Source organism: Taudactylus pleione, unplaced genomic scaffold (assembly GCF_031769625.1).
Source record: "Taudactylus pleione unplaced genomic scaffold, aTauple2 ptg000256l, whole genome shotgun sequence".
NCBI lineage: Eukaryota > Metazoa > Chordata > Amphibia > Anura > Myobatrachidae > Taudactylus > Taudactylus pleione.
The window spans coordinates 6472030-6495330 of record NW_028284658.1 but is presented as its reverse complement, the minus strand read 5'-3'; the positions used below and the strand labels follow the sequence as shown (position 1 = coordinate 6495330).

Below are 23301 nucleotides of genomic sequence, written 5' to 3'. Positions count from 1 at the left end.
TATGCTGGAGCACTCTAGTTGTGCAGCCACAGCTGCGAAGAAATCTTCAGGGGCCTTGAAAAGACCCCCCTCTGTACGGTGCGACTGGTCCGGCCAGGCACCAACGAAAACTGAGTGGCCTGAGGCTCGGGGGCGGGGTATAGGAGAGGGACCCCAGTGCATCCTGGGAGGCTGAGAATTTAACTCTGTGGTGCCTGGATGTCTGCCGCCATCGCCTATACCCCAAGGTATCCTGTGGATACCCTATGGACCCTGAAGTAGAAATTTGTTTTGCAGAGACAGCCTTGTCCCCATCTCTGCACTGGCCGCAGAGCTCTCTGAACAGGATATGGCCAAGGTAGCTGCTACGCATGCTGACCAGCAGCAGCAGATCCACTAACTAGCCTAATGACGTCTACAGTCTGGCCCTGCCCCTCGAAGATGTTTGCAGAATCTCCTCTCCTGCTGCTCGCAGGGAGGAGTTCTGTAAAGTCGGCAAGTATGATACATACTGTACACACAAAAATACTACAAAACAAGGGATTCTTTGCTAAATATAGAATAATACAGTGTGTTCCCAACCTCTCTGTGCAATTGGCATGCATTCAATACATTTCTTTCAAAGTGCATACTGGCTATGTTAGGTCAGACCCCATGATAGAAGTGATGGTACGGAAAATGTAAGCAAATTAATTTAATAGCATTACAACTGAGGCAGTAGGAGAGGAAGCTGTTGGGCTTCCACGGCGGCAGGGCGTGTCGCGGCAAAAGGGGACGTGAGCATGGGCCTGACAGCGACATCGCGTCATTGTGGACCCGCCCCCTCTTCACAATGCTGAGATTAACCCAGTTGCCAGAGTCTATATTGTAATTGCGGGGGGAGGGGGGGTGTGTGGACAGGTCACCGGGGGGCCGGGAGGCTTGCCTGCCTTGCCAGGGAGCTGGGAGCAGCACACGATTTTCAGGAGGCTCCCGTCCGAGTCGGGAGGGTAGGCAAGTATGACTTAGGCCACTGACCAGACCATATTATATCAGCAATTTGAGGTTTATTTGTTTGTTCATTCATCCATTTTTTGTCTTAAGCTGGCCACACACTAGACCAACTTACATCCAACCAGCCAAGTTGTTGATTGGTTGGAATGAAAATCTGGTAACGGATGGGAGTAACTGATGATCAGCAATTTGCTCCTAAATGCAAGAAAACAGATGAAAATGGTTGTCAGACAAGTTTGTTAAATGTTTGATCTAAACTATTTGTTCAAACAACATGTTTCGCCCATTTTACGGCGTTTGGGGGCAAATTGCTGATTGTCATTTGCTTTCATTCCTTACCAGATTTTCATTCCAACCAATCAACTAGTTGGCTGGTTGGACAGATAATCTTTAGATGTGTGGCCAGCTTTAGTGTTTACCCTTTGTATGTCTGGACTGCTCTCCTCCTCTTCTTGCATCCCCTCAGTGTCTTCTGCAGAGACCAGGCACTGCCACACTACAGCCTCCTTCTCATATTCACGTCTGTACATGTTTGTCCTCTCTGACAAGCTGGCACGTCGAACCACCTTTCTGAGAGGGAAACAGACTGTCAGAGTTTGGATTTGATGATCATAAAATTAAGATCAACTTTTGACATGCTGCATTTACAAAATGAGATTGACGATTACTATGTTTTATAACACACTGAGGGGTATATTTACTAAAGTGAGTGTTTTTAGAAGTGGAGATGTTGCCCATAGCAACCAATCAGATTCTAGCTATTATCTTCTAGAAGGTGCTAGTTAAATATTAAGTAGAATCTGATTGGTTGCTATGGGCAACACCTCCACTTCTAAAAACTCTCACTTTAGTAAATATATCCCTGAGAGTTACGTTACATTGGTTAAAATTGCAAATAGTTTCTGATATTATGTGTCTATTATTATCAATATTATGATTTTTTATTTATGTAACAGAAATATATAATAGACCACTGTTTAAACAATTCATTCACTTCACTCCCAATCTCAGTGGGGTTTGCAATTTCCCTGCCTTGAGCACAGACACACATAGGAGCTCATTCAGACCCGCTCGCAAATTGTGGCCGCTCGCTCCCAGCGTATTTAAATTTTGCAAAGTGACGTCAAGGCAGCCGCTCGCTCGGCAAGGCATAAGCACGCCCACTATGTCTTGGCGTGCGATTACTTTGTCATTGTAGACGCCCATTAGCGTGTCTTTACACGCCCACTAGCACACGTTATTTCCAGGAAGTGTCTTAAAACATTGGTACATCGAAGACCATCGGAAGCGATCGCTGCGCTTGTGGTTGACTCTACTCTCACGCAAGCATTGCGAGCAGTCCAGGCTAAAAAACAACCAAGTGACGTGTTCAATGATGCTACTTTGCTAATTATGCACTCCGTTCTGACGCCCAGACACGCCTGCGTTCGCACATCCACTCCCCCGTTCACAAGCACCTTCCCCTGTTACTACCCACAAACGGCTCATTCTGTCACTCAAAGTGGCGGCCAGTCTGTGTACTACGAGCGCACGATTCCCCATCGATGAGACTGGCTTCCGCACGTGCACTGCGAATTATACGCATGCACAGACGGGCAACTATCGGTCAGTACGAGCAGCCGCAGTTTGGCGAGCGGGTCTGAATCAGGTCCATAGTACGGGTTTTTAGAAGTGGAGTTGTTGCCCATAGCAACCAATCAGATTCTAGCTATTATCTTCTAGAAGGTGCAAGATATATGTTAAGTAAAATCTGATTGGTTGCTATGGGCAACATCTCCACTAAAATCCTGCACCTTAGTAAATATACCCCATAGACACTAGAGCCTATTTAGTTAGAACCCGGAATGTTTTTGGACAATGGGAGGAAACCAGAGCCCTGGGAGGAAACACATTGGGAGACGTGGAGAAAATACAGACTTTTTGCAGTAGAAAATGTTATTTAACTCAATATTTTATCTGCCTAACAAGTTTATGAATTCTTCCCACTTTCAAACTGATATACAGATAAATTGAAAAAGCAAAAAAACAAAACGATCCAATACAATGTATACATAATACATTGTAATAAATAATACTAAGAAAAGTCTTAAAATATGCATATTTCACTCTAGGTAATATTGTGTACATATTTTTGTAATGTAGTGTGCATTGTATGACACAAAGCATGTTTTTTTAAGACTTCTTGTCATGTTATATTTTATATATTATGTTAAAACAAAATATTGGGAAAAAATTAATATGCCAAGCGGATAAGCACTAACAAGTGTGGACTAATTAATTAGATTTTGCTCATATAAATGTATTCAAAATCGTCAGCAACTCTTTGTTAAAATCTCCATTGGAGACAAATGTGTCAGAAGTGTAGCGTTTGACTCATTGCTGCTTTAAGGGTCCTATACATCTGCCAGCTGTTTCCCTGATTGGACCGGTATTGCGTTCTGCCTGTCAGAAACGCGGTTCGTCGGCCATCGAGGAACATCGATCTGTCGGTGAATCAGTGAAATTCTTCATGCTAAAAATCACTGATTTGATGATCCTGATCATATTTTGGTTGGGATTGACAAATCAGGGAAATCCAATAAGTTGGACCCTGACCCCGGTATCTTGGGATCGAGGAATTGCCCCAATATATTGCAAATGTATGGGGGCCTTCAGTTTTTCCTTGGCTCTCCAAGATGGATTAAAGAAAACAGTTCTTTATGGGTTTCTGACACAGCTTCCTAGAGCAAAGGTGTTTCTATAGGCCCCAAGAAATGTGCGATGGTCCTAGTTCAGATCTTACTCACCAGGTGCCCCTGGGAGGGGACAGTACTCCACATCCAAAGTCCTGACTGATTCCAGTCACAGCAGTCACCTCCACTATGCCCACCCAGAGATAAACTTTCAGGTGCAATATTTCACCAAAGCATGAGGGGCTCCCTCGCCCAGCAGCCTAATAAATCCAAGGCCTGGACTTCCCTCTGTAGAATCCTGTAATATCATCCTGCTGTCAGGAGACAAAACTCCACTCTCCGTATCTCCTGGTAGGAGCTTAAACTCCATACCCCTGAAGATGTTACACAGCTCCCAACCCAATCCTGTCCTGTCCTTTTATACATAACAATCAGCACGATGTTGGTATAACATCTGTTTAGGCAGGGGCGTAGCTACCATGGGTGCGGTTGCTATGGGGCTGCAGTGCTTACAGGGCCTACCGCCCCACTGCACACAATTTTGGTGGAGTAAGTACTGGATGAGAGACTAGGAAGCAGTTTGCTGTAGGGGATCATCAGTGTTGCGGGCCCCTGTCAAACTAATCAGCCCGGTCCCTCCTCTCATATGACTCTCCTCAACAGCAACAGTGAGGAGAGACACTGCTATGGGGGCCCCTAAGCTGCCATTTACTGCAGTGGAGAGGAGGTGTTTGATGTTTCCATCACCCACCTGCCCCTGCTATAGTCTATGAGGGAGGGGGGCCACTGGGGGGAAGGTTTGTTTGCTGCAAACATATGAAGACTGTCTTCTTGTGCTGTGTGAATGTATAATAAATTAATAAGTGTGTGTCAGTAAGTGGTGTCAGTAAGTGCATGTGTCAGTGTAAGTGTATGTGTCAGTAAGTGTTGTCAATGTCAGTGTGTGTCAGTAAGTGGTGTCAGTGTAAGTGTATGTGTCAGTAAGTGTTGTCAATGTCAGTGTGTGTCAGTAAGTGGTGTTAGTGTCAGTAAGTGGTGTCAGTAAGTGTGTCTGTATCAGGGTCAGTAAGGGGTCTGTGACAGAAAGTGGTATCTGTCAGCAAGGGGTGCCCGTCACAGTAAGGGGTGTCTGTGTCAGTAAGGCAGTGTGTGTGTTTGTGCGTGCAGCTACTGTATAGGGGCAGTGTGTGTATGTATGCGGCTATGGGGCAGTGTGTGTATGCATGTGGCTATGAGGGCCATGTGTGTGTGTGTGGCTATGGGGCAGTGTGTGTGTGTGGCTATGGGGCAGTGTGTGTGTGTGGCTATAGGGCAGTGTGTGTGTGCGGCTATGGGGCAGTGTATGTGTGTGCTGCTATGGGGCAGTGTGTGTCTGTGCGGCTATGGGGAAGTGTGTGTGTGTGCTGCTATGGGGCAGTGTGTGTGTGCGCGTATATGGTGCAATGTGTGTGTGCGCGGCTATGGGGCAGTGTAGGTGTGTGCGGCTATGGGGCAGTGTGTGTGTGTGCGGCTATGGGGCAGTGTATGTGTGTGCGGCTATGGGGCGGCGTCTGTGTGTGCGGCTATGGAGCAGTGTGTGTGTGCGACTATGGGGCAGCCTTTGAGTTATTTGTCCTCGAGACATTACTTCTGAGCCTCACTCCGTGACTTTTTGCTATAGGTCTCTGGCTCGGCCTTGTTTTTCACAGTTTTTACAATGTGATTTTCTATTTCACTATTTACAGCTGCCTTACTCTGCTGCTGTCTCCTTCGCGCTTTTCTCTTAGCTGTTAATGGTTTTGCTATGCTATATATGGAAGTTCAATGACTTTCACTCTCCCCTAGATATTCTGTGCCCTACCAAGGAGACATGTTTCATCCCCCTCTCTTTTGTTTTTTTTTAAGTATACACATTTCTATTCTGATTAATATGTTAATAGGTTAATATGTCACAATTAAAATATGCTCTTGGAACGTTGCTGGGATTAACTCTCCATTAAGAGAAAGAAGATACTTCTCTACCTGAGTAAAATGGGTGCTGATGTGGCTTTATTAAAGTAGACCCAGAGGTTCTCAAACTTAATTCAGTGGGGTTTTCAGTATCTTTGCATGCTCTTGTAATACCAAAGCACAGGCAGTGGCCATATTGGTTAGGAAGAGCTTTAATCCCGCTGTTAATTCTACTATTGCTGACCCTGCAGGGCAATTTATTATTATGGAGGTCTTCATATTGACAGAAACATTGGTGTTTTGCAATCTCTATGCCCTGACCACTTATTCTAAATCCTTTATTCAACGGTTATATTCATTCCCTTGTGGACTCATCATTAGTTGAGGGAGGTGACTAACTTGATGGCTCTCCCTTACCTGGACAAATCCTCTCATCCTAAGAGCTTCCCTAGGCAGCCTCTATTGGGGTTCAAATATTTTGCTGACCCATTAAATATGATAGATTGTTGGAGAGCACATCGCCCCACAGACAGAGATTTTACCTGTCTCTTAGTGGTTCACTGGACTTATTCCCATATAGATTATCTTTTCTCCTAAAACAGATTTCCTTTCCGGGTTCAGAGGAGGACCCAACAGGGTTGTCCTCTCTCAACGCTCTTAATTGCATTGGTCCTAGAACTGCTTGCCATAGCTTTGCGTGTCTCAGATGGCATCAAAGGCATAAGAAATGGTCGAGTGGAATTAAAACTCTCTCTCTGTAGATGATATGCTGCTTTTTGTTTCTGATCCTGATAACTCAATTTCTTTTATTGTAATGTTATTGGCAAAGTTTGGCTTTTGCCGGTTATGAGAGTAGAGGGGGAGTGGGTACTACTTACCCGGGCCTGGGCCAGCCAAAGGGGCCTGTTGGGTGCCTGAGTTAGAAGCACATAAGACAGAGTGAGAGAGGAGACTGCTGCTGCTCAGTGGCAGCAGTCTCTCTCCTCAACCCAGCACACGCTGCTGTGCACTGGGCTGCGGATTGTCCTCTCTCTCCCTGTAAGTATTTCGGGGGTGACGATCGCACTGATTGTCCCCCATCTGGATCTGCCCCCCTGGCTGAGGGGGACAAATCCGCCTCCTTCCCCCGCACACAGTACTTTAAAAAAAAAAAAATGTGGAGGGGGTGTGGCCACAGATTTAGCAATCTCTGTGTATAGCTCAAGCCAAACTATGTTTAGGCAGACAGGAGGGAGGTTTGTGTGTTCCAAACATAAAGGCATTTACTAATGTTGTATTTTTTCGATATATTTTAGATCGGTTACTGAGTAAGAGTCTGACACGCATAAGTCATAAGAAGCCATATTCTTATTAAGCCTTATTCTTATACTTATTTCCCAGACACGTGTCTTCATGAACCTAAGGCTCTTCCCCCGTCCTCTTGTTTTACACATGTGCTGTTTCAGGATACCTATTTTTTTTAGCTCTTTATAAATTGTGTATTGGGTAGATGCCATAATTCATCACATTTTGGGGTAACTCGCTTTTCAGCCCTGGATTAGATAATGTTATCTTTCGGCATTTAAGAGATAATGGTATCACAACCATTAGAGATATTTTTGATCCTGGAAGACATTTATACTTTTTCCAAGACCTTTCTTTTAAGTTTTCTATTCTCAATGCTAAGGGGCCTATTTACTAAACAGTGTTAGGAGACAGAGTGAAAAGTGATAAGGTGCCAGCCAATCAGCTCCTAACTGCCATCTCACAGGCTGTGTTTGAAAAATGACAGTTGGGAGCTGATTGGCTGGCACCTTATCACTTTTCACTCGGTCTCCTAACACTGCTTAGTAAATAGACCCCTAAGTTTTATATGCATTTGCAAATACAGCATATGATACAATCACTGCTGGAAGCAGCATATGCGGAAGAACATCGGTAGGACTTCTTAGTTATAAACCCAGAAGTTCCTCTATTGCAAAGGACAGCTCTTACTGACAGAGCTATCCTTTGCATTTTTTTAGGTACATACTGGCTAAATTATCGCCAGTATGCAGTAGCGTCCCTCCCAGCAAAAAAAGGGGGGGCTTGGCCTCGTGGATGGGGGTGTGGCCTCACAGGTGGGGTGAGGAATTGTGGCTCGAACCACGTAACAGCTCCTGTGGAGAACTCTGGTGGAAGGGGGGGTCCTGGAGGTGCGGCCTGCACCCGGGGACCACTCTGCGGATAGTGCTGGCTCCCTCACTGTGTCAGGAGCCGAGTGCTACACGTAATGTTACAGTGCAGAACCCGGCTCCTGTCACTGAGGGGGAGTCGGCACTTTAGTGTCACACCCCTTGTGACGCAACTGCTGGTATGTACCTGATATGTATCCGATAAGTGGCGATGCTTAGTACTGTACATCCCATCCTAGACGCGTTATATTAAAATATTTTATTCTTACTCTGCATTCAATCTCCTCCCTCCTTCCACCCCCTCCCTATTGTTTTTCCCTCTGTCCTACCCTAGGTAGCCATACATATTTCATGTGTTTTCTTCTTTTTCCATGACCCTGTATTACTTATGCTCTTTCTTATCACAAAACTGTAACAGTGTTATTCTGTGTCCCAACTTACTGCGGTGTGACCCATTCTCTGCCATGTTGTTATACAAAACTCTTAATAAAGAATATATTAAAAATGGATTTGATTGTTCCAGATTTCTTTTAGTTCAGAGCAGGGACAAAATTCAAGTGTTGTTGATGATTGAAAATACCTGTGCGACTTTCTGTAAAGCAAAGGATCCCCCTAGAAATGTGCCTTCATGACTCTTTTTTTTTTTATTTAAAAAATCATTACCAAAAAGTGAAAACCATTCCACACCCTGACTTTCTCTAATTTCTCCAATTGTTCAGCTCCTCCGCAAACACGGACATCTTGCTCTGCAATCTCAGATGTTTTTGCTTCAATATAGATGCATGTGCATCAAGATCAAGGCATGCACCACCAAAAAGATTTTGTGCCTCATAAGTGAGGTCCTGTCTATGCAGAAACAAATGTCAACGACATGTCTGCTCCTGACCTGCCTTTACTTATTTCTCAATTGATCCATGTTGCCATCTTTTGTCTCAGTTCTGTTCCACTTTCCACTGTGCATACTGATCCATGTTCCCCTCACCTGTCTCTGTACTTATCCATGTTACCTCACTCATGTCTGACTGATCCATGTTCCCCTCACTCATGTCTGACTGATCCATGTTCCCTTCAGTCATGTCTGATTGATCCATGTTCCCCTCACTCATGTCTGACTGATCCATGTTCCCCTCACTCATGTCTGACTGATCCATGTTCCCCTCACTCATGTCTGACTGATCCATGTTCCCCTCACTCATGTCTGACTGATCCATGTTCCCCTCACCTGTCTCTATACTAATCCATGTTCCTTTCACACATCTCTAAGTGATCCATGTTCCCCTCACTCATCTCTGTACTCATTCATGCTCACTTCATTGGTCTCTGTAATGACCCATGATAAATTATCCAGCACAATGGTTATCATGTTTAGACATTTGTGACCCCCACAATTGGCATATTTTAAATCTCTTAGACTAATGTTGAACTCATGTATGCTTAAATAGGAGTATCCCAAACACCTTGCTAGAGTGCATTCACTGATTGGGTACTAGAAATAATAATTATTTAATTTTTATAGCAATAAGACTGAGGGCCTGATTCAGAGCTGCACGCTATTTGCGCTCGCTCGGTCAGAAAAAGGGGCCGGCTATTTAAATTGAGCGCTCGCTCTTTGCGGTCTGTTGACGCCTCTATGTCTGAGTGAGCGAACGAAACATGCGCTCGCTATTTTGTAAAGACGCTCCCTGGCCGCTCGCATCCTACGTCATCTCCGCTATTTATTTGATTAATCGAATACATCGAAAGGCATCTGAACTGCTCACAGTGCTTGTGGTAGGTTTATCCTACCGCAATCATGCGAACAGTTCAGGCTAAGAGACAACCAAGTGACGTGGTCGATGATGCTGCTTTGTTAATTATGCACACCCTTAAAACGGCTGTTTTGACCGTTTGGCATGCCTGCGTTCGGATCTCCACTCCCCGTTTTCAAGCACCTTCCCCTGTTATCACCCACAAACACCTCATCCTGTCACTCATATTAGCAGGCACTCGCTATTTGGCGAGCGCTCGATTTCTGATCGCACTGACTGGTTGGCGCATGCGCATTACGACCCATACGCATGCGCAGTTGTGCGAACATAGCTCGGAGCGAACGAGCGGCCGCTTACGAGCGGCTCTGAATCAGGCCCTGAGGACTTTACATATTTGCAAAGGGTAATCATTCACATCAGTCCCTATCACATTGGGGATTACAATCTGATTCAGAGCCGGACGCTCTGAATCAGGGCATTTTTTTTTTTTTTGTGCGGACTCCTGGCCGCTCGCATAGGTACATACTGGCTAAATTATCGCCGGTATGCAGTAGAGTCCCTCCCACAGCTATTGTGAGCGGCCAGGATGATGGTCGCGATAACAATCGGACTTGCGACGAGATCCTTATGGTAGGGTCTCGTGGCCGCAAGCCCCAGAGAGCTTCTGGCTTTAATAGAGCCGGAAGCTCTCCCACTGACATCACTGGTGATGTCAGTGGGGCCGTCCACAAACGGCAGGCGTTTGCTTGGGAACGCCTCCGTTTGTGAAGCCACCCCCCGGCGACGCCTCCAAAATGGTGCGAGCTGTCGATCAAAATCGACAGCCGTCCCCTTTTAGTGCGAGAGACGGAGCGCCCGTTGCTGGCCGGGTCTCGCGCATGCGCATGTCGGAGCCGGCTCCGGCGTGCGCATGCGCAGTGACCAAACATCGACCCGCTCGCGAACGGGCCTGAATCAGGCCCTAAGTTCTCTACCGCACACATATATAAAAAAATAAATTCAATAGCAAAATCAAAAGCAAATTAAGCTACAAGTACTTTTGGACTTTGTAGGAGGAAACCAAAGAACCTACAGTAATCCCATGCAAGCACAGGTAGAACATACAAAGCTCACACAGATAAGGCCTTGAAGGAATTGAACCCATGACCCAGTGCTGTGAGCCAGCGAAAGTAACCACTGTACCACCATGCTGCTCAAGTGATCTAGACCCCTAATTTTATCAATAACTTTTAATTGTATTCCCAATAAGAACTGGGGCTCCCATATGTTTTCCCATGACAATTCCCTTTTTTCTTTAACTCACACTTACTGTATTTTCCTAAAATGCAGACTTCTGGTTATTACTGCGGGAGCCTCTAATATAACTTTAATACTGACCCATGACTCCCAGTACTGGAGCTCCGGCGGCTCAGAGAGGACTTGTTCTTCTGCTGAGACTTCATAATCAGGTCATGTTTGTGCTTCAGCTCCAGGAGCAAAGAACGAAGCTCATCGTCCTCACATAGATCTGGGGACAGAAGTATATATACACTGATGACTTGCAGAGGTTGTGGGACAGATGCACATATAAAACAACAGAAGTGGATTCTAGGTGTGACAAAACAATGGTATTAAATGTTTGTGTGATACGAAACCACAACAGTTTTCTAGTCTTTCAGCATTGGATGTAGCTTTCATGTTTTCACATGTTTGTGGAATCTGATCATACAAAACTTTCACCTGCAGAAGTATATTGTCATTTCCGGCAGTACAATACATTTTATCTGCAGCTTCTGCTGGAATTAGCCCTCACCTGCTTCTTCGTAGTCTCTGTGGAATTGGCCTACAGCTACCTAGCTCTAGATCATAATCTGACCCGGGTAAGTATTTCCATTGCTCAATCCGCCGCTGTAATGTTCTTAATCCTACACACATACCATGAAGAATTATCTTATGTATAAATGCTAAATCAGTGATTCCCAAAGTGGGCTGTATTGCCCCTTGGGCTACTGGATTGCCCTAGGTGGGTGCTAAGAGATAATGGGGCAGCTGGAAGCACATACTTGGAATAGAAGCATCTTATGTGCTTTCTTACTATTAAAATGAACACTTAAAAAATTGTGAAATAGTTCTCACAAAAGACAAAATAACACACCCCTTATATTATTTACTTATTAAGCAATCTCTCTCTCTCTCGCTTTCTCTCTCTCCCTGAAGTGAAAAACACAATATAGCTGCAAGAGCAACCAAGAATAAAGAGAGTTTGCACATTGTGCATATAATATATGAGCTTATGGATATATAAGCTTATGTTTGTTACATCGCGGATGAGTCAACGGCGCAAATAAAGAAATGGAGTGGGACATGAGAAGTCAGGACGATGTAATCACTGTCTGATGAAGAGTTGAAGCATAGCTATATACCCACCATAGAAACAACTTGAGAGATAAGATTCTATTTTTTTTTGTAGTATTTCTTTTTGTTACCACTTTTTCAATGTGGCATCCTGACAAATAGGCCTCTCTGTAACACTATTTGTAACAATTTGTTCTGAGCAATAGCATAAATGAGCAGGGGCGCTGTAACACATTTATAAAATGAAGGAGGTGGCAACCAGACAAATGCCGGGAATCACTGTGATAAATGATAAGACATACACTTTAAGTACAAATAACCAGGCCATGGGTGCCATGTTTTGTGGCTGAAGAAGATGTGAGAGCAAGCACTGAGAGATTGGTGTCTGGTAAATTTACAGAGTGTTCAGAGGACCTGTCACCTAGATAGGTGACAAGTTAGTAGGTAAGCAGTAGACACTTAAATGAGACGCAGATGCCCAAGGTTGATATGCATAGAGTGTACTGAAGATAGGATTGGAAGGCCTGACTCACCAAGAGGAGTTTCCTCCAAAGAAGTCTTGCTGCTAAGACTGGCACCATGTGAGACCAAGATCTCAGCCACATAGATCTGCAAAATATTCCAAATGGAGGAAAGTGATGAAGAACATAGGACAGGAACTACATTCACCAGGGATGCACCACAGTTAGGCTATCTACAAGCCAATATAAAGATAGCAAGATTTCAGCTATTGTCACAGTCTGAACTGGTCGTGTTCTTACCTGACCCCAAAAGGATGCAGCGTGCAAAGGTTCCCATAAGTCAAAATCTTTCACATCCACATGAGCCCCGTTTTCAAGTAAAGTCTCTGTCACTTCTGCGAAGCCCCTAGAGGCAGCAATATGAAGCTGCAGAGTAGAAAGCAGAGTTTGTATCCTACTCTAGTATTATTCATTTATTTTATTAACAGTTATTTATACAGCACACACTTGTTACTCAAGGTTTTACAAAGAACCTTATTAGTCATTCACTTCAGCCCATGCCCCAGTGGTGCGTAAAATCTATGGGCCTGATTCACCAGCGATCGCAATTGTTAGCCATTGCGCATGCATATGCATCGCACTGTGATTACGTATGCACATAGGAATTCATTGTAGTGTATATGACAGGCTGTCAGCGTTTGGTGGTGGTGGTGATGGGGGAGTGGTCGAGAAACGCAGGCGTGCCTGTCCATTTGGGCGTGCATAAATTAGCCACTGCGACTGCATAAGCAGCAAGTGTACTCACTGCATGCGATGAGACTTGCAGTTTCTGCGACTGGTCAGACGTGCAGTAAATGTGTGTGAAGGGCCGATGTGCTTCGATGGTACCGATGCTTATGCAGAAGTGCGAGGGTGGACCGATGTGAGAAAGCAGCAGTGGACTTCTTTATCCTGGCTGAGCTGTTGCAGGCAATAGCATATTTTCGCAGCTGAGTTGCGTGCGATTACGCAGATGCAATTGCGATCCGTACTGAGGGCCTAATTCAGACCCGCTCACGAGCGCAGGACGCTCGCAAGCGGGTCGATGGTGCCCTAATGCGCATGCGCACGACGGAGGGAGCTCCGTCGTGCGCATGCGCGAGACCTGGCGAGCGACGGGGTAGCCGTCGCTCGGGGTCTCGCACCAAATGGGGCGTGCTGTCGATGGTGAGTGACAGCACGCCCCCTTTGGTGGGTGTGGCTGCCAGACGGAGGCGTTCCCATGGGAACGCCTACCGTCTGGGTCCGGCCCCACTGACATCAGTAGTGATGTCAGTGGGAGTGATCAGTCTGCAGTGATCGCAGTGCTTGCGGTGGGGTAGGGTCTACCTCAAGTGCTGTGTGCAGCTCTGATGGCTCTCGATGTCACTGATTAATCTTACACTTCCTGGAGATGACGTGTGCTAAGAAAGAAAGGTGGGCATCTTTATACTCCGATGTGCGCTCACTGCCGTCGCTCACTAAGGCATATAGGGCGTCCTTTCACCAGACAGTGCGATCGTGGCATTTGCATACCCGGCCCCTTTTAGCTGCGTGAGAGTGCAGCTTAGCATCCGGGTCTGAATGAGCTCCCTAGTCCTCTAGGGCAGTGGTTCTCAAACTCGGTCCTCAGGACCCCAAACAGGTCACGTTTTCCAGGTCATCTAGCAGGTGCACAGGTGTATTCATTATTAACTGGCACATTTTAAAAGAATCCACAGATGGAGCTAATTATCTCTCTTGTGATTCTGTGAGGAGATCTGGAAAACATGCACTGTTTGGGGTCCTGAGGACAGAGTTTGAGAACCTGTGCTCTAGGGCATTGCCCAGAAATATGATCTAGCCCTCTCACCTACAGAGACCCTCCTGGTATTCCTGGTCGGTAGGTTCAGAGGTATAAATCTTAAAATGGAGTGTAATCACTTCTGGCACTACAAGTGCCAGCAACAACTGACAGACAGTGGCAGGTATTCAATTAGTCGGCCAAAATCCTGCAGCGCGAGGAAAAATCTGTTCAATAAAATAGCCTTTTTCCCGTGGCAAAATATCGGGACTCGCGTAAACTGCAAAATTGATGTTTATTTCCCCCTCGCGCGAGCCCGATTTGGTGGCTTATGCAGATTTTACCTCGCACCTTCATGAGCTGCGAGGTAAAGTCCGACTGCGGAGACTAGTGCGTGGGGTCTCAGGGACTCGCGCTCGAGGAATCCCCACTAACTGCATAGGTCTGGCGCGGCAATTAGCCCGCGGAGTAAACCCTGCAGCTAATTGAATATGCCCCTATGACTGTTATTGTATGCTGGTGCTTGCAGAACTAGAAGTGTAGAGCTATCAGTGTTGGTAAAAAAAGTAAAAAATAATAGTGTACCCTTATAGCAATAATCTTAGTGCCCACTTATAATATTAATAAATGATTAGTACAACCTATAGTAATAATAAATGCTTAGTTGTACGTAATGCCGATATTTAGTGATTTCGCACGCGTCAAGGTACACTACCTATGACGCTTGCAGTGAGGATTTATTCCCAAAGTTATTGAGAATCTGGGTGTGTTTGAGGGAAGCAATGGAGGAGTGGTGGCAAAAACGCAGTGTGCCGCGACCAATTTGGAGGGAGTGATACAGGCTGCGTCTGCCATCCCGTGCGCATTAAATATAGCTCCTGCATCTCACTACACACGGTCCATTCTGCTCAGCCATAGAATTACTCAGGAGGCCGATTATCTGCAACCAATGCTGCATCGTTATATGCAGTGATTGGATTGGCAAAGCTGCAAGTGGGCGTCTCAATACATTCCTCTGCGTCTGCGGCATAGTTTCTCTCAGTAGCTGTGTACAAGTTTGCAGCTGCGGTGGCATTGGCATACAATTCTGAATCAAGTCCTATAGTAATAATAAATGTTTAGTACCCCCCTAGAGTAATAATAAATGCTTAGTGTCCCATTATAGTAATAATGAATACCAGGGCCGGATTATAGGCAGGGTGATAGGGGCAGTCGTCCCGGGGCACCCACACACAGGGGGCACCCACACACTGTCCCCTACCTCCGGCCACTACTTCTACTGAAAACCCGGAGTACAGTATTTAGCTATCTCCTCTGCGGTACTCCTCGGCAGCTCAGCTGTTTCCTTTCAGAAGCCGTCGAAGCTTCATTACAGTCACAGTCTCGTGAGATTATGAGACTGTGGCTGATCAGACCAGAGCCCAAGCAGCAAACCGGCAACCAGGCTGCCTGCAGTGTGTGACGGCGTGAGGCAGAGCAGACTCCAAGGTGTCATGTTACTCTGCTTCTGCGTGTCACCCAGCCGTGGAGCAGAAGAGGAGAGAGCCTGTGTGCAAGTAGGTAATTGTGTGTGTGTGTGTATATAGGTAATTGTGTGTGTGTGTGTGTGTGTATGTAGGTAATTGTGTGTGTGTGTGTATATAGGTAATTGTTGTTGTGTGTGTGTGTATGTATGTAGGTAATTGTGTGTGTGTGTGTGTGTATGTATGTAGGTAATTGATTGTGTGTGTGTGTGTGTGTGTGTGTGTATATATATAGGTAATTGTTGTTGTGTGTGTGTATGTATGTAGGTAATTGTGTGTGTGTATATATAGGCAATTGTGTGTATATGTATGTAGGTAATTGTGTGTGTATGTGTGTGTGTGTATATAGAGGCAATTGTTGTGTGTGTGTATGTATGTAGGTAATTGTGTGTGTGTATATATAGGTACTTGTGTGTGTGTGTGTGTGTGTGTGTATATGTATGTAGGTAATTGTGTGTGTGTGTGTATGTAGGTAATTGTGTGTATATATAGATAATTGTGTGTGTGTGTGCAGGGTTGTCTTAACAGCAGTGTGGGCTGTGGGCAAAGCAATGCACTGGGGCCTCCACCCACCCATTCACGGGAAAAATATTTAAATGGTCAATAAAATTAATCCCTCCTGCATGGCAATCAGACCTCCCACACATGCAGAGAGACTCTGGGCCTGATTCAGAACCGAACGCTCTGACCAGAGCGCTCGCTCTGAATCAGGGCCCTCCTCCCTGAAAATGGAGCGGCCTTATGGACTGCGAACGTCCATGATGATGGTAGCGATGATTAAGGCCATCGCGACCATCGGGCTTGCGACGGAGACCCTGCAGTAGGGTCTCGCTGCCGCAAGCCCTGGAGTGATTTTGGCTCTATCAGAGCCAAAATCACTCCCACTGACATCAATAGTGATGTCAGTGGGGCCGGCTTCAGACGGTAGGCGTTCCCATGGGAACGCCTCCGTCTGGCAGTCACGCCCCCGGCACGCCCACCAAAGGAGGCGTGCTGTCAATCAACATTGACAGCACGCCCCCTTTGGTGCGAGACCCGGAGCGACGGAGAGCCCGTCGCTATCCGGGTCTCGCGCATGCGCGCGACGGATCTCCCTCCGTCGTGCGCATGCGCAGTGGGGCAACATCGACCCGCTTGCGAGCGTCCTGCGCTCACGAGCGGGTCTGAACGACCCCCTCTGTCTGACTGGTCTGAAGCCGGTGGATGAAGTGAAACTGGGACTGAGGTGAGTACTCGTCACTGGGGGGGAGGGGAGATGGGGGGGGGGAGGTTAGATCAGAGTACAGTGCACTGGCAGCCGTCTTATAAAAATATCACAAATTTACCAACTGGCCGTGGCTGTAGTGGGGTGGGTTGGTGGGCCCCTACAAGCTTCGGGCCCTTGGGCAACTGCCCAACAAGCCCAATGGAAGAGATGGCCCTGTGTGTGTGTGTGTATACATGTAGGTAATTGTGTGCGTATGTAGGTAATTGTGTGTGTATATATAGGTAATTGTGTGTGTATATATATATATATATATATATATATATATGTATTTGTGTGTGCGTGTATATATATATATATATATATATATATATATATACTGTTATATATATTTGCACTTAAAACGACAGCTTATTGCATTTTCTTTTAAATGTAATATACTGGGTGTTTAAAAAAAATTATATATGTATATATATATATATATATATATATATATATATATAAATAGAGAAGAAGGCGGCACTCGGATATATATATAAAACTTATAGCAAAGTATCGCTGTGCTGTACATTTGGATACAGAGAGTGCTGGGTCCTGCTATTAGTGTGTATATATATATATATATATACTGTTTACTGTGTGTGTGTATATATATATATATATATATATATATATATATACACACAGTACGTTATATTTTTTTAAAACATCAGCAATATATCACTTGTATAATTTTATTGATAGGGGCCCCAACAAATTTGTTGCCCAGGGGCCCCCACAGACCTTAATCCAGCCCTGATGAATACTTAGCGCACCCTTACAGTAATTCATAAATGTTTAGTGCAAACTTATAGAATAATAATAAATGCTTAAGGCTACACACTAGACGATATTTTTAACGATTTGGCCGACTCCCAGCATCGGAACGGCAAATCATTCAAATCGTCAAGTGTGTACGCACTATGCGTGCTCCCGTGGTGGCATCTGTCACATCTTCAGATCTTCTCAACATGCAGGAATATCTGTCAATAATAATAACTGCTTAGTGTTCCCTTAATAACAACTGTTTAATGTCCCCGTATAGTAATAATACATACTTAGTGTCCCCTTACAGTAATTCATAAATGTGTAGTGCAAACAAATAGAATAATAATAAATGCTTAGTACCCCCTTATAGTAAGAAATACTTAGTGCTTCCTTACAGTAATACTAAGTACTTATTGCTCCCTTACAGTAAGAATAAATGCTTAGTACCCCACTATAGTAATAATAAATACTTAGTACTCCCTTACAGTAATAATAAATACTTAGTGCTCCCTTACAGTAATAATAAATACTTAGTGCTCCCTTACAGTAAGAATAAATGCGTAGTACCCCACTATAGTAATAATAAATACTTAGTGCTCACTTACAGTAATAATAAATACTTAGTGCCCCTTACAGTAAGAATAAATGCGTAGTACCCCACTATAGTAATAATAAATACTTAGTGCTCCCTTACAGTAATAATAAATACTTAGTGCTCCCTTACAGTAATAATAAATACTTAGTGCTCCCTTACAGTAAGAATAAATACTTAGTACCCCACTATAGTAATAATAAATACTTAGTGCTCCCTTACAGTAATAATAAATACTTAGTGCTCCCTTACAGTAAGAATAAATACTTAGTACCCCACTATAGTAATAATAAATACTTAGTGCTCCCTTAGAGTAATAATAAATACTTAGTGCTCCCTTACAGTAATAATAAATACTTAGTGCTCCCTTACAGTAAGAATAAATGCGTAGTACCCCACTATAGTAATAATAAATACTTAGTGCTCCCTTACAGTAATAATAAATACTTAGTGCTCCCTTACAGTAATAATTAATGTTTAGTGCAAACGTACAGTACATGTTTACTGCAACAATGTCATCATCATCAATGCTTAATGACCTATAGCAACAGTAAATGTTTAGTGCCCCCTTATAATAAATCATTCTCTTTAGAACTGGTGATTTGGAAAGCATCTGAAAAAACACCCCTTTGTAACTGTACCCCTGCCCAGAGCCTTAAGGTTGATCAGACAATACTTATGTTGAGCTGTAAGCAGAAAGTGATACAAGTACACCACTGGGAAGATATAGGCGGCTAGCAATCTACTGATTCCTATGCCTGGCTGCATATGCTGTCCACACAGACATATATCAGTTTCTAGCCTCATATTTCATTGTTGTCCATGTAGTTCCTGAGCTGGCAGTATGGTACCTGCAGTGTGTATGCAAGGTGACAAGAGTTGTTTATGGAAAAGCACTTGTCTTGTTATTCTTATTATTATTATCATCATTTATTTTCTCCATGTATATCTCCATACCATATTGATTCACTCACATCAGTACCTGCCCCACTGGAATTTACATTCAAAATTCCCTACCACCATAAATAAATGTGCTTTGATATTTTGAGTAGACTAACTTGCTTTAAATGTGTAATATTCTATAATTACTTTGCTTCATAATAATAAACAGTACAAACAGTATTACCCATGACATGTTTTCCCACCAAGCAGAGAGTGGCAGTTAACCCCTACATGCACTGGGAGAGGATAGAGGGTGGTACATTTTCTGTGGCACTACATCCAGCAGGCGTAATATTACACAACCAATGTCTCACCAGAGTAGCGCCTTGGCTGTCTGTTCTGTTCAGGTCCTGTCCGGCTTCTACCAGCGCTCTAATATCATTCAGCATGTGACACTCTGGAGCCTGCCGGGCCTCATTAACCATTTCTTGTGTGATGCCTACAGAGAGAGGTGGACATAAATTAGGTACAATCCTATTGAAATCATTGGGGTTAATACAGATTACCCCACGGTATAATATTTAACTAAGAGTCATTAGAGTAACGGTTTGAGGTACAGCACGGATTTCTCTCACCTTTGTAGGTCATACAACTCTCTATGACATTCAGTGTAGCTTCATCCTCACATAGGTCATACACCATGTTACCATCTGCATTTACTGCCAGCAGATCTGCACCGCTGTAGAAGGGAAAGAATCACTATGAAATACAGTATTAGAAATATAGGCCCTCATTCAGAGCCGCTCGTTAGCGGCAGTACGCTCGTTCCGAGCGATGTTTGCACATCTGCGCATGCGTATGGTTTTTAGTACGCATGCGCGAACCAGTCAGTGCGGCCAAAAATCGTTGGTACGCAATATAGCGAGTGCCTGCTATTTTGAATGACAGAATGAGGCGTATGTGGGTGGTAACAGGGGAAGGTGCTTGAAAATGGGGAGTGGAGATCCGAACGCAGGCGTGCTTAAAGGTCAAAACGGGCGTTTTATGGGTGTGTATATTTAAAACAGCAGCGTCATTGTTCACGTCACTGGGTTATTTTATAGCCAGAACTGCTCGCAAATTTGTGGTAGCAAACACCAACCACAAGAATAGCGAGCAGGTCATACGCTGGTCGATGTACTCGATTAATCTAATAAATAGCGGACATGACGTAGGATGCGAGCGGCAAGGGGGCGTTTTTAACAAATAAACGAGCGTATGTTTTGCTCGCTCGTTCAGACTTAGAGGTGTGAACAGACTACAATGTGCGTACGGATCATTTGAATAGCCACCCCTTGTTTTTAAACGAACGACCGCAAATAGCGAACGGCTCTGAATGAGGGCCATAGTCTGCTAATTTGGCTTATTAACTGTCTATTTGTGTTGTGGAATGTCAACAACATTTTTTATACATTGTTAAGTGTAAAACACAAAACCAAACATTTTAAAAAAACTAAAGGCCCCATTTAACATTAAAATAAAAGATGGGCGGAATATAGCTCCTGCTTGCAGCGGTATTTAACACGACCTTACAGTTCATTGAGCAGTAGTGTCATTTTACCTGGCAGCTTTTTTTTCTTTATAATGGATGATATTGCTAACGGGTGAAGAGGATCAGCAGGAGGGAGGGGCAGAGAGAGGGACGGGGCAGTGAGCAGGAGGGAGGGGGCAGAGAGAGGGACGGGGCAGTGAGCAGGAGGGAGGGGGCAGAGAGTTAGAGGGACGGGGCGGTGAGCAGGAGGGAGGGGACGGAGAGTGAGAGGGACGAGGCAGTGAGCAGGAGGGAGGGGGCGGAGAGTGGTAGGGAGGAGGCAGAGAGCAGGGCCAGGAGGCAGAGCTGCACTACTGCATTGGGGGTAATGTCCCAGATGCCGGCTTCTCGTCAGGGCATTACTACTCACAACTCAGCTGGGCGCTAGGATTACCTGACGAGTTTGCCCATCACAACTGAAAAATCGCAGACATTGCTTGTTGTTAAATACAAAGCACATACTATTTATTTGGTTACGAGATAGGAGCCGAGCGCTGCTCACTGCATTAAGAGTAATTGCGGCATCTTGATAGATACCAGAAATGTACTTCAATGTATTATTACATTACAAACTAGCTGGGATACCCGGCATTGCCCAGGTTGAAGAATGGACCTTCAAGTCCATCTACAGCCTTCATTTTTTACAATGACCTCGCCTATAACCCCATTCCTATCTAAGATTATCTGATATCATTTTTTCTAAGGCATTCTTAAAGCTATTGATGTAGTTCTTGGTAGCATGAAACATTTCCTGTAACTGAAAGACTATGTGGAAATCAATGTCAGGAATATTTTCACATCGTCTTTCCTGGTTCCCATCTCCAATTAAATAAATTATGATTCTCATTGCAAAGTGACAGAAGTGATCTTACACAATGGTAGACTTGACCCTGAACTTTAAATTGTCCTTACATAAATGTTGACTCATCAACTGGACCTGTTGCTCCAAAGGATGTCATTTGGAGAGCAGAGTTATATTTTTCGAATGTCTGAGAAAAACACTTTTGATTTATTGTGTGTTCCAGCAAACAGAGACTTAAGTTGCTCAAGTGGGTCCAAGAGAGATGGCAGTTGTACCTTGCCACCACAACAACACATACCAGGTGCTTCTCTGCCAGATGTCTTAGCACTGCAGTACATGCATTGCCTGGACATGTTCCCAAAATGTACCTTAGAGAGCATCCCATACAGGATATTTGCATCATAAGGAAATGCAGCATTTTTAAAGTCTTGTCATGGTTTTAATCTATGAACAGCAGTTCTTGCAACATTAGCAGATTGTCGAAACTGTCCTGCAGCTGGAAACTCCATGGCCCTGGATGCTGCATGTATAGCAGCATCAGAAGATTGGTGAGCTAGCCTTGCATTGATCTCTCTCTCGTGTGGCTGCTTGTCTTTCTTGTTGAGCTGCCAATCGTTCTTGTACTTCCTCTGAGGTATCCTCACGTCTTGCCTCTCTTTTACTTCAAACAGCTGAGAAGCTGCGACCCAGACTGGATCAGATTTTTGTTTTGGTGGCATGGCTATTCTGAAACTTCTGTCTTTGGTTGTGCTTTAACAGTGAATGAAGTAGATTGGCTGGAGCACCATTACCATAGGCAATGAGTTTTAAAACTCATTGCGTATGATAAACTCGTTGATAAATGGGCCCCTAAGTTTGAATGTGGTATACTAAAGGGGGAATGCTTTGACAAGGAACACAGAAGTCATTCACACCTGCATAACAATGCAATTTAGTAATAAATGACAGGCAGGCTTATTCTCTGACTGTTTGGAATGGGGTATGTCAGGAGTAGAGTGACTTACAGGACAGAATCAGTATAGCTTCACAAATCACTGCGGTTTCAGAAATCACTGTAGAACAGAAATCAGTGCAGAGCAGAAATCTCCAAAAATTGAGACCATGGCAAATGAAAATGTGCTTAGAAGAAATTAGTGACTGTCAGTGCAGGTGCAGTGTGACAGTTGATCCTCGACTCACTGCTCTACTGTTGGAGCTCTGCCTGCCCCCTACTGGTACATATCAGCCTGTGCCTTCAGAACAGTGCAGTTTAATGTAGGGTATGCACTAGACAATTTCTCGGACAATATGGCGAATTGAACCGGCATATCATCTGGATAGTCTAGTGTGTATGCACTATGCGCGCACCCAAGCGGCAACATTGGTTTAGTTCCATCGGCCGTGCATGCATGCTGGATGGAGCAACCCAGCTGCCGATGTCAGGCGGGTGAATGGTGCATGTGAACGATGTATTGGGCGGATGGACACTGGATCGTTAAGTGTGTACCGACCGACCTATATATCGTTTCATCGTACCATTGGGCGTCGCATTGGCGGGTCGGGTAATGTGTACCTAGGCTTAGGCACTGAAAGACATCCTGATAGATCTTGCTTAAAAAGAACTCAAAGACTCCACGACCTACTTCGTGGACACCATGTAGACCTCCCTGTCCCCGACGAACTTCAAACATAGCCAAAAACATAATTTGGTCAAACTACACCACCATGGCAAATTTGGTGGAGCTAGGTACAAAACTCTGGCTGTGCATAAAGGACAAACAGACAGACAAACACGCACAAACACACACACTTTCTCGCTTATTATATAGGTGAGTGATAAAAAAGTGATTAAATGGGGCCCTAAATTTTGAT

General features: G+C 44.6%; 1 protein-coding gene and 1 long non-coding RNA gene across 2 annotated transcripts in view; one reads left to right on the top strand and one right to left on the bottom strand.

Annotated features, from left to right (window-relative positions):
• The window catches only part of PPP1R16B (protein phosphatase 1 regulatory subunit 16B), a 73529-nt gene that overhangs the window by 8578 nt on the left and 41650 nt on the right, over positions 1-23301 (bottom strand). The window contains exons 5-10 of the mRNA XM_088480622.1: positions 19714-19817; positions 19453-19577; positions 12570-12695; positions 12342-12417; positions 10852-10981; positions 1392-1542 (exon numbers count right to left, since the gene is read on the bottom strand). Coding sequence (XP_088336748.1) covers positions 1392-1542; positions 10852-10981; positions 12342-12417; positions 12570-12695; positions 19453-19577; positions 19714-19817 — 712 coding nt within the window. The remainder of the gene's footprint in view (positions 1-1391; positions 1543-10851; positions 10982-12341; positions 12418-12569; positions 12696-19452; positions 19578-19713; positions 19818-23301) is intronic.
• The window catches only part of LOC148514906 (uncharacterized), a 54900-nt gene that overhangs the window by 11451 nt on the left and 20148 nt on the right, over positions 1-23301 (top strand). The window lies entirely within an intron of this gene.